At 49.5% G+C, this 12,117-nt stretch overlaps 1 protein-coding gene across 4 annotated transcripts in view; it reads right to left on the bottom strand.

Moving 5' to 3' along the window:
- UBE2L3 (ubiquitin conjugating enzyme E2 L3) overlaps positions 1 to 12,117 on the bottom strand; it is a 72,364-nt gene that overhangs the window by 40,745 nt on the left and 19,502 nt on the right. For 2 of the 4 annotated variants that reach the window (XM_017882563.1, XM_017882565.1), the window contains exon 2: positions 1,725 to 1,820. The exons of 1 other annotated variant lie outside the window; for it this stretch is intronic. In XM_017882563.1, coding sequence (XP_017738052.1) covers positions 1,725 to 1,820 — 96 coding nt within the window. Of the gene's footprint in view, positions 1 to 1,724; positions 1,821 to 11,372; positions 11,446 to 12,117 lie in introns of those variants that run through there. One more of the 4 variants, XM_017882564.1, reaches the window with a different exon arrangement.

Consider the following 12,117-nt stretch of genomic DNA (forward strand, 5'->3'; position numbering starts at 1 on the left):
AAGGAAGGAAGGAAGGAAGGAAGGGAGGGAGGGAGGGAGGGAAGAGAAGAAAAGGGACAAGATGTCAGATGGTCTCGGCCATTTTCAGGTCCCTAGAGTAGGCAAGGGCTGTACTCACAGGCCAACCACTCCCATGCAGAGGTGTCTCTGCCACCCATACCCTTTGCCCTGAGCCCTAACACCATCAAGCCTAAAGAAATCTAAAGGACTCATCTTCAAAATCAGACTGGAAGCTCCCAGATTTAAACATTCTGAGCATACTAAATCATTACAAAGCCTATCTTTCCTTAGTTATCTAAATGATTATGGAAATAAACTACAAATCCAATAACTGCTGATCAAATTCAGAGACTTTAAAAAAAAAAAAAGCATGACCTTATAACAAGCATCAAGAAGAAAGCATCAATAGGAGGAAGCATGTTCCATGCTCTGTTTTGGCAAAGTAGCCAATCCACCCATGAGAAAAAATTATACACAGGACAGGGTTAGGCGCAGGGCAAGGGCCTGAGGCTCAGATGTGCAAAGTGGGAAAGAAAAGAAAGAGTGAAGGTGAGTGGATGAGGAAGAACAGGAAAGGAGGGCACTCACACAGGACAAGGCTGTGAGCTGGGGTAGCTGGAAGGCTACACAACGACCAAGTGAGGCTGCCTGGTGGAGAGATGGTGCAGCTTCCAGGGAGAAGGCATGAATGGAGACACGTGTGGGAATCCTTCAAGTCCAGCATAATCATCTATGATGCTAAAAGTAGTAGGGTCCCCAGAGACAAAACAGAACAGGAGAACAGCAGGAGACTAACAAGAGCCACGTTTAAGAGTGAGGAGGAAGGAGTGGCAAGACAAGAGAGAGTGGCAGGCTGGTCACAGGACTGGGGCCTGGAATGCTGCCCATGCTCCAAAAGCTCAGGAGGCAAGCAAAGGCCATGACGCCAGTGCTGCCGAGCTAGAGGTGTGACAACAGCGGGGGCAGCCTGTGGGCTGGGTGTGATGTGGTTTCAGGAGAGGAAGGGGGACTGCAAACTGGAGTTAATTATAAGACAAGCCTCTTGAAGGGGAGGGGATGAAAGGATGCAGAAAAGAGTAGACACTAAGAGGGTGCTAAGTTCCAGGGAAGGCCATTGTTAGGAGGGGCTTGAGCCCATCAGAAGGCAGAAGTCTGTAAGATGGGGGAACTGGGCTGTGGGGGCAGACTCTGGAGGCATAAGTCCTAGAAAAAGACATGGGGTGAGGGGAACATGTGGGCAATGAGGAAAAGGGACTTGAGACAAATGGAAGGCACAGGTTGGAGGGGACCAGGAATAAAGCCCGAAATACAGGTATCCAAAGGGTTAGAGACATGAATGCAAAACCAAGAGAGAAAGCAAAATATCTAGAGGGGAATACTTGTCCCCGCCCAAGGAGCTCAGAGAAGAAGGTCCTGCTGATCCATCAGGCCAGGCCAGGGAAGCCAGGAAAAGAGCAGGAGCACAGACACACTCCTTTTCTCTGTGTCCACAGATCTGCAAAGCTCAAGAGCCCCTGAATTTGACAAAACCAGTGCCAAGATGTGACTCTACTCAGGACCCAAGGCTACACTCCCTACCTTATCACCCTAGAGCGACAGCCACTTCTGTGTATCTGCTGGCTGCCTAGACTAAGAGCCTACTAAGGAGCAGAAAAACAAGCCCAACAGCACACACATCACCTTAAAGAATAATCTGGTAGGAAGTGGAAGTGTTCAATACTCACAGGAACAATAAGCCCTTGCCAAGTCAATAAATTAGCTTCATCAACCTGGATGTTACGGAAGTTTTTCATCCCACATTTGCGGATTTCTTCAAGCTCCTGTTGATTGACAAAGCATAAAGGGGTGTCAAATAGGGGAAAGCACCACATATTAAGATCCCTCCTGATGCCCTCAAATTAAACCAAGTGCCAACAATGCCAATGTCAAAATTGGAGAGTGAGGACTAAACTGTGCTTGGAGTGGTTAAGGAGGCATGGAGCTGCCATGGTGGTCCCCTCTGCAAAGTCGTTGCCTCTACCCATGCCCCAGACCAAGACAAGTCCCCACCTCAGTGAACCCCCCTAAACACGACAGAGGGAACTGTGCTTCTGCGGATGTACCACCTCCTCTTTGGGTTGGTCATCATGCCTGTTTAAATCCCTCAGCACCCTGCATAGGGCAGACACGTGGCAGGAGCTATACCGAGGTGCTGTACACCTGATACCTTCCAATCAAGATTCATTAAGCACTGATTAGACATCAGATGCTGAGAACCTAAAGATGAATAAAACTGGGGACTGGGAACAAACCAGACACAAAACACATATCCAGTTTTCTCCCCAATGCTGTAATTGTGATTTCAGAAGGACTCCACCTCAACATGGGCACACAGCAAAGAGAACCATCCAGTCTGGGACTGGGGAGGGAGTGGGGGTGGGGTGGGGATGGGAAACCTTCACTGAGCCTCAGTTTCCTCAGCTGCAAAACAGACCCAGAATGCAGAAAAGGAAGGGGAAGCCATGCTGTGGGCAACAGGACCCCTTGCAAATATGTGGGGTTATTGGTGTATGAACAGTCAATGCAGCAAGTGCCACTTCACCCAGAAAGCACAACTTTACGACTTCAGGGTTCTGCCTGAGATGTCTTCAGAACTGTCACCTGTTTTTCAACTGTGCACCAGCCTGACATTTCCCATTGCCTCTAACACCTCAATTAATGCCTGGCAGGTGCTATAACCCAAGCCACCCAGCATGCCCTCCCGCCAGCACACCAGCCTCGCCAACATTCCTCCACTCTGACACACGAGTGCCACTCAACCTGCCTCAGCCCAGCCTCCCATCCAGTGGCACAACAGCTGCCTCCACACCTGTCAGGCACCTTCTCTTCTGCAGCCCGAGCACCATCCAGCTAAGCCCTGCCTCCTTTGTCAGGCTGCTTCCTCTGGCCCAGCTCCAGCACCCTCCAGAACCTCCTTATATGGTGCTTCAACTCACAGTGGCATGGGGGCTCCCTATCAGCCCTCACATCAAGCCCAAAAAGCTCATACTTCCATCACACAGTGGTAGTTTAAAAGGCACCCTGAGGCTACACAGGCAGGGAAGAAAACAATTTGCAAGGAAGGGGGAACCAGAGTTCAGGTTACTGGTTATGAGTAGGAAGATGTGCTGGGCGCCCAGCCCAGAGCAGCAGAGAGGGAGTGCGCGCTGAATGAACACACGGAAGAGGTGGAACACACTGGTGCTTCATAGCAGGCAACAGGCACAAGTTTCTCCCCACAGGGTGCTCCTGCCTGTCACCCTAATCTGCCCACCACAATCACCTGGACTTGGGCCCAGCCCCAGAAATTCTGGTCCAGCAAGGGTGGGTGGATCTTGAACACAGGGATTTCTCACAGGCTGTGCCTGTGGTGAGAAGAGGCACTGCTGGGAGAGATGACGGATCCATTTCTCCCTGAGGTGTTAGCAGCATGGGCTGCAACCTCCTGCAGTGAGGAATGGGGTGGCCTGGCCCCTCTCCACCTGCATGAGGTACCTCTTTCCCTGTATAAGGAGGTACGGAACCTGAGGGATCACTCCAACCTGCCAGCTGCTACCTGGTACTCATCAGAAATGCTCCCCTGGGGATCTTGAAGCCTGGGCAGACTCAGGAAGGGGAAGACATCTCACACCCACACTGCCACCTCCTTCCACTCTCCAAATAGAATGTAAACTCAACGAGGGCAGGGATCAGGAAGCCCCAGTCCCGCCAGGGCCTAGCTCACAGTGGTGCTCAAATATGTGCTTAATGACCAGGTTGGTGGGTGGATGGGAAGCTGGGGCTTTGGCAGGAAAAAAGAATCTGGGGTGGGAAGGATTTTCTATAAATACAATTCCAATGTTTGGCTTTTTTGACCTTGGCTCAAGACACTAGAGTAAGATTCTTGGCTAAGGACAGAATATAACATGCATGTCCCTTAAGGCTGGAGTCCTAGCAAACAAAATGTTTTAAACCAAATACAGATAGGAAAAAAATATGCCAGATAGAACTTTGAAACTAGACAACTAGCAAAAGAAGAAACAACAGTGAAGATATCTAACATTTATGGGAGAAAACAAATTTTAACATCTGTAAATATAGTTTATGGTTTCAAAAATCCACACTCCAACAGTATAAAGTATGGGTGATGGCCGGGTGCGCTGGCTCATGCCTGTAATCCCAGCACTTTGGGAGACCGAGGTGGGTGGATCACCCGAGGTCAGGAGTTTGAGACAAGCCTGGCCAACATGGTGAAACCCCATTTCTACTAAAAATACAAAAATTAGCCGGGCGTGGTGGCGGGCACTTGTAATCCCAGCTACTCGGGAGGCTGAGGTAGGAGAATCACTCGAACCCGGGAGGCAGAGGTTGCAGTGAACCAAGATCTTACCACTGCACTCCAGCTTGGGCGACAAGAGCGAAACTGTCTCAAAAAAAAAAAAAGTATGGGTGATAAACACAAAGTAAATTCCACAAGAATTACAAAAATATGGCAAGATGGAACTTAACTGTAACATGAGAGTGAAAAACTGTATCTTGCTCAAGAAAAAGGAGAGAAAGCAGTCAGTGAGGAGCACTATGGGCAGGGGTGCAGAAAGGACACTTACTGGTGCTTTGGGATCAAGGAAATCCATAGGATCCACAGACAAAGAGAAAAGCAATACTGCCATGGGAGTGAGCCACACACTTGGCCAGAAAGAAGAATGGGTAACCCTGAGGATGCTAATGAGAGCAGGATTGGGAAGCTCAGAGAATCCAAAGCAGGGTTATCAGACAAACTCCTAACTTAACTTGCCGTCAAGTTAAGCTCTCCAAAGACAGAAGAGGCAACCTCCTTTACATAATTCTAACCAACAAGGAAGAACTGATTATAAGGTGGAAGTGAGAGAAACAGACAAACAAACAAACAGGCCCTGACATCTTCAGAGAAGGATGAGCATCCCATAAAGTTTCTTAACAGGGTGTTGCGGGAATCCAGATACGACTCTGCACTTGAGCCTCCCAGGCCCTTACCTTGAGACAGATGCCAGGCATTGTGACCAACCCACCCCAATTTCCCAACATCCTCTACAGCTTCCACTGAGAACCACAGGCACTATGAATGGCCAGGATGCTAAAAGACCTGCATTGCACAAGATCAGCCCTGTGGACAGAAACTATTTAGCCCAAAATGCCAATCATGCCTCCACTGAGGAAAACAACTTCAAGAAGATAAATTCAGGCCGGGCACAGTGGTTCACGCCTATAATCCCAGCATTTTGGGAGGTCAAGGCGGGTGGACTGCTTGAGCCCAGGAATTCAAGACCAGCCTGGCCAACATGGCAAAACACTGTCTCTAGTAAAAAAAAGTACAGCCCGGGCGCGGTGGCTCACGCCTGTAATCCCAACACTTAAGTAGGCCAAAGCAGGTAGATCACGAGGGCAGGAGTTCAAGACCAGCCTAGCCAAGATGGTGAAACCCCATCTCTACTAAAAATACAAAAGATTAGCCAGGCATGGTGGCAGGCACCTATAATCCCAGCTACTCGGTAGGCTGATGCAGAGAAATGCTTGAATCCGGGAGGTGGAGGTTGTAGTGAGCCAAGATTGCGCCACTGCACTCCAGCCTGAGTGACAGAGAAAGACTCTGTCTCAAAAATAAATAAATAAAAATAAAAAATTAAAAAAAGTAGCCAGGCATGGTGGTGCACGCCTGTGGTCCCAGCTACCTGGGAAGCTGAGAGGTGAAAAGTGGGAGAATCACCTGAGCCCTGGCAGTCAAGACTACGCAGCGAGCCAGGATTACAACCACTGCACTCCAGCCAAGGCAACTGGAGTGAGACCCTATCTCCAAAAAAAAAAGGAAGAAGAAGAAAAAATTGGAAACATTCAGAGATCAGTTCCATCTGAATATCTGAGACTCAAAAGGCCAGATGACTCAAACCCTCAAGATGGTTGTAAACCCTCAAGCAAAACTGTGCCCCGATAACTGAGAATGGTCCTGATAGTGAAGAATTGGGGAAGGAATTGAAGGAAACCAATGTAAACTCCAAGAAGTAGAATTCAAAAGGATGTTACAAATGACAGAAGAAAGGACCTGATAAAAACCACAAGAGCAGCCCAGCTCTAGAACAGAGTTAGGAAAACCAAAGCCAAGAATGACAGATGCTTACAAATAACACTCCCACAAAGGTTTGTTTCAGTTCTGCTCAGAGCAAGAAGCAGCCCAAATCAGCTGCTCAGGGCTAACGGTGCCGTGCTGACAAACGGAGAGAGAAGAGTTCAAGGGAAAGTGCCAGGCAGCTCACATGTTCCCTCTCTTGATGGGGACAGCAGGCTTCCCAACCAGGGCAGGTGGTGTAGAGCAGGTGGTGCAGGAGAAAGAGAGCAATGCTTCTCAGAATGAGGTCCACTTCTGAGCCCAAGTAGACTTCAGTGTATAGAGGGAAACTGAAAGAGCTCAGGGGTGCCACCCAGCTCCTGAAAATGGAAAACAACCATGCCCCAAACTCAAGTCCAGAGCTCGATGCCCACTCCAGGGCGAAATGTGGAGCATGGCAGAGAGGGATGGTTACTTAACAGCTCTGCAAGCATTAACAGGAGAGATGGGCCCTGGGCCCCAGCAGAAGGCCACCGACATAAGTCCTGAGAGGAGATGGGAGACTAGGAGACTGCTGTGTACAGCCAGTGCTCAGTCACACGGCTCAGATGTACACACCTGCGTCTTGGCAAAGCAGTTAACAAAGTTTCTCTTTTGCTTCTTTTTGGGGTCTACAATGAATCCTAGAAAACTGTTCAAAAGCTCCCCAGGTGATCCTCACACAAGGCCAGGTTTCAGAACCCATCAGGAGACATTCATCAAGAAATCTAGGCCGGGCGCGGTGGTTCACGCCTGTAATTCCAGTACTTTGGGAGGTCGAGGTGGGTGGATCATGAGGTCAGGAGATCAAGACCATCCTGGCCAACAGAGTGAAACCCCATCTCTACTAAAAATACAAAAATTAGCTGGACATGGTGGCACGTGCCTGCAGTCCCAGCTACTCGGGAGGCTAAGGCAGGAGAAGAGCTTGAACCAGGGAGTCGGAGGTTGCAGTGAGCTGAGATAGCACCACTGCACTTCAGCCCGGTGACGGAGCGAGACTCTGTCTCAAAAAAAAAAAAAAGTAATCTATGCCAGGGCTAGGCGTGGTGGTTCATGCCTGTAACCCCAGCACTTTGGGTGGCCAAAGCAGGTGGATCACTTAAGGCCAGGAGTTTGAGACCAGCCTGGCCAACATGGTGAAACCCCATCTCTACTACAAACACAAAAATTAGCTAGGCATAGGGGCGCATGCCTGTAGTTCCAGCTACTTGGGAGGCTGAGGCATGAGAACCGCTTGAACCAGTGGGGCAGAGGTTGCAGTGAGCCAAGATCGCACACTGTACTCCAACTCCAGCCTGGGCGACAGAGCGAGACCCTATCTTAAAAAAAAAAAAAAAAAGGCCAGGCACGGTAGTTCACGCCTGTAACCCCAGCACTTTGGGAGGCTGAGGTGGTTGGATCACGAGGTCAGGAGATGCAGACAATCCTGGCTAACACAGTGAAACCCCATCTCCACTAAAAATACCAAAAATTAGCCAGGTGTGGTGGCAGGCACCTGTAGTCCCAGCTACTCAGGAAGCTGAGGCAGGAAAATCACTCGAACCCAGGAGGCGGCACTTGCAGTGAGCCGAGATGGCACCATTGCAGCCCGGGCGACAGAGTGAGACTCCATCTCAAAAAAAAAAAAAAGAGGCCAGTGCAGTGGCTCACGCCTGTAATTCCAACACTTTGGGAGGTGAGGCGGGTGGATCACTTGTGGACAGGAGTTCGAGAGCAGCCTGGCCAACATGGTAAAACCCCGTCTCTATTAAAAATACAAAAATTAGCCGGGCATGGTGGCGGGTTCCTGTATTCCCAGCTACTTGGGAGAGTGAGGATGGAGAATCACTGGAACCCAGGAGATGGAGGTTGTGGTGAGCTGCGATCACGCCACTGCACTTGAGCCTGGGTGACAGAGCGAGACTCCGTCTCAAAAAAANAGGAGATGGAGGTTGTGGCGAGCTGCGATCACGCCACTGCACTTGAGCCTGGGTGACAGAGCGAGACTCCGTCTCAAAAAAAAAAAAGGGCTGAGTGCAGTGGCTCAAGCCTGTAATCCCAACACTTTGGGAGGCCAAGGCAGGCGGATCACTTGGGGTCAGGAATTCGAGACCAGCCTGGCCAACATGGTGAAACCTTGTCTCTACTAAAAATACAAAAATTAGCTGGGCGTGGTGGCGCGCACCTGTAGTCCCAGCTACTCAGGAGGCTGAGGCAGGAGAATCGCTTGAACCCAGGAGGTGGAGGTTGCAGAGAGCCGAGATCATGCCACTGCACTCCAGCCTGGGCAAAAGAATGAGACTCTGTCTCAAAAAAATAAAATAAATAAAATAAATCTAGGCCAGGAGCCAGGGGCGGTAGCTCACATCTGTAATCCCAACACTGGGAGGTCAAGGCAGGAGGATCACTTAAGCTCAGAAGCTCAAGACAAGCCTGGGCAATATAGCAAGACCCTATCTCTGCAAAAATTAAAAAATTAGCCAGGTGTGGTGATGTATGCCTGTGGTCCCAGCTACTCAGGAGGCTGACTTCGGATGACCAGTTGAGCCCAAAAGGTTGAAGCTACAGTGAGCCATGATGGCACCACTATACTCCAGCCTAGTCAACAGAGCAAGACCCTGTCTCAAAAAAGAAAAAGAAACAAGAAAAGAAAAGAAATCCAACAGCACCAGACGACTCTTCCCCCTGCAAAATATGTAGGAATCCTCCCATCCAATATTTCCAACTAAAGCTCTTTGGTGCAACCCAAATGAGCAGTGTGCAGAATCCTACCAAGTCAGCCTGGTGATTTTCCCCTCTCTGTCTTTTCCCAGGATGTCTGCTGGAAGGATGTCCCCAACTGTCCTGCCTATCACCGGCCCCACATCCCCAACATGCTCATCACTGAAAGCCTCTCTCAAATGCCCGTTCCTCTAAGGAGCTCCCCAAGCCCTGGCTAAAAGTGATGCTCCTTTCTCTCAACAGCCACTACAATGTTTCTGTACAAAATAAAGAGAGGCTGGATCAAGAAGAGCTGAGGAGAATCGAATGGCTTTAGAACTGGTGGCCTGAAGTCACCCTGGTGGGAAGTGGGCTGAGAGAGATGTAGTCAGGTACCACATATCAGGGAAGGAACGAGTATAGGGTTAAAGACCAAACTTCTAAGGGTCCTTGATAGCAAAACAACACCCCAAGCCACAGAATGAAATATTTTAGAGATCTAGTAAAGACCTGGACTTGGTTCCAAACACTTAATTTTTCAGCTAGTACAAGGCATGAACCTTAGCAGCAGTGTGAAAAACTGACTAGTTTAGCTAACCAATTGTTTGTGCCGTGTTTAACGTCCAGGCTACCCTAAACTATTCAGAGCCAGATGCTGTGTCCAGTTCTGGACATCGTACTTTAGAAGACCACATCAAATAAGGGCTGCTCAGGATAAGAACAGCAAGGACCGTGTCCTACCAGGAACAATCAAAAAGAACCAGGAACCTATGGCCTAAAGAGATGTGAAGATGATACACATCTGTCTTCAAATGTTAAAAAGTTCACCTGCTGGCTAGATGAAGTGGCTTATGCCAGTAGTTCCACATTTTGTTGTTTTTTGTTTGTTTGAGATGGAGTCTCACTCTCCAGGCTGGAGTGTAGAGGCGTGATCTCAGCTCACTCCAACCTCCGCCTCCCAGGCTCAAGCGATTCTTATGCCTCAGCCTCCTGAGTAGCTGGCCTACAGGCATGCACCACCACGCCCAGCTCATTTTTGTACTTTTAGCAGAGATGGGGTTTTGCCATGTTTGCCAGGCTGGTTTCCAACTTCTAACCTCAAATGATCTGCCCACCTTGACCTCCCAAAGTGCTCCCATAATCCCAGCACTTTGGGATGCCGAAGCAGGAAAATCACTTGAGGTCAGGAGTTGAAAATCAGCCTGGGAAACACAGTAAGACCTCATCTCTACAAAAAAATAAAAAATGAAGCAGAAGGACTGCCTGAGCCCAGGATATCCAGGCTGCAGTAAGCCATGATCATGCCACTGCACTCCAGTATGGGTGACAGAGCGAGACCTTGCCTCAAAAAATAAAATAAAATAAAATAAAATAAAATAAAATAAAACTTAAAATTTAGGCCAGGGCTGGGCACTGTGGCTCATGCCTGTAATCCCAGCACTTTGGGAGGCCGAGACGGGCAGATCACGAGGTCAGGAAATCAAGACCATCCTGGCTAACATGGTGAAACCCCGTCTCTACTAAAAATACAAAAAAAAAAAAATTAGCTGGGTGTAGTGGCAGGCGCCTGTAGTCCCAGCTATTCGGGAGGCTGAGGCAGGAGAATGGTGTGAACCCAGGAGGTGGAGCTTGCACTGAGCCAAGATCGCACCACTGCACTCCAGCCTGGGCGACTGAACAAGACTCTGTCTCAAAAATAAAATAAAATAAAATATTTAGGCCAGGGCCGGGCACTGTGGCTCACGCCTGTAATCCCAGCACTTTGGGAGGCCAAAGTGTGAGGATCACAAGGTCAGGAGTGCGACACCAGCCTGGCCAATACAGTGAAACCCCATCTCTACTAAAAATACAAAAATTAGCCAGGCGTGGTGGCGCACGCCTGTAGTCCCAGCTACTCGGGAGGCTAAGGCAGAAGAATCGCTTGAACCCGGGAGGTGGAGGTTGCAGTGAGCTGAGATCACGCCACTGCACTCCAGCCTGGGTGACAGAGCAAGACTCTGTCTCAAAAAAAAAATTTAGGCCAGGCACGGTGGCTCATGCCTGTAATCCCAGCACTTTGGGAGGCCGAGGCGGGTGGATCACCTGAGGTCGGGAGTTTGAGACCAGTCTGACCAACATAGAGAAACCCCATCTCTGCTAAAATACAAAATTAGCCTGGCATGGTGGCCCACACTTGTAATTCCAGCTACTTAGGAGGCTGAGGCAGGAGAATCGCTTGAACCCAGTAGGCAGGAGGTTGCGGTGAGCCAAGATCGCACCATTGCACTCCAGCCTGGGCAACAAGAGTGAAACTCCACCTCAAAAGGAAAAAAAATTAATTGAAAAGTTCGCCTATAAAGGATTCAACTTTCTATAGGAGTAAAAAAGAAAGAATTGGGGCAAGTATTCACTATCACAGGCAGCTTTTGACTCTGCCAAACTCTTTAATGCCACCTCCGCGTGGTCCAACCCCCCTGACTTGGGGCAGCAGTCATCATGTCACTATAGATACTCAAATGGGTGGGGCAGACAGGGCTGCCAGTGGCTGGGGATGTCAGAAAGGAGCCACCTGCACTGGACAGACTGTATTACATACCCTCTTGAGTCTCCTCTGAAGTCAGTGCCAGGAGAAGGTGAACAGACGTGCAGAGCAATAACCAGTGGGGCCAGTCAGGGATGCTTCAGATGTCACTGCAGTGCTATGGGCAAAAGTCTCAATGCAAGGACACTGGTGCAATGTAAACAAGCATATTCCATAACACTGTGTCCTTTTATATCTGTTAAATGGCAAAAGGCCTGTAATATCCCTAAAGGAAAGTAAAGCTTAAGGCAACTTTTCTTGGCTGTTGAGGGTGGCTTAAAAGAACTGAGAAACGCTGCTCTAGGAACCTTTAGGTCACAGTGAGGAAGTCTAGCAGACACCAGTGGAGGGAACAGCTTTGTGGAAGACAGGCTCTGAGATGGGCCTTGAAAGACGGGGAAGACAGAACTGCTAGAGAACAGGTGTCCATGTGTGGGAAATGTGTATGCAGAGACATGGAGGGCAGAAACCAGCAGGGGCGTTAGGGAAGCAGAAAGGAAGCCAGCTTAGCTGGAGTGTTTACCAACTCAGGGCAGTCATCATCAGGGCCAGAACTTTCAGCCAGGGTGCCTGGCCAAGCCCCTGGGGCTGTTTAAAATCCACATGCAGGCCGGGAGCGGTGGCTCAAGCCTGTAATCCCAGCACTTTGGGAGGCCGAGGCGGGTGGATCACGAGGTCAGGAGATCGAGACCCTCCTGGCTAACATGGTGAAACCCCGTCTCTACTAAAATACAAAAAACTAGCCGGGCGTGGTGGCGGG

This window comes from Rhinopithecus bieti, unplaced genomic scaffold (genome assembly GCF_001698545.2).
Source record: "Rhinopithecus bieti isolate Rb0 unplaced genomic scaffold, ASM169854v2 scaffold_13317, whole genome shotgun sequence".
Taxonomy (NCBI): Eukaryota; Metazoa; Chordata; class Mammalia; order Primates; family Cercopithecidae; genus Rhinopithecus; species Rhinopithecus bieti.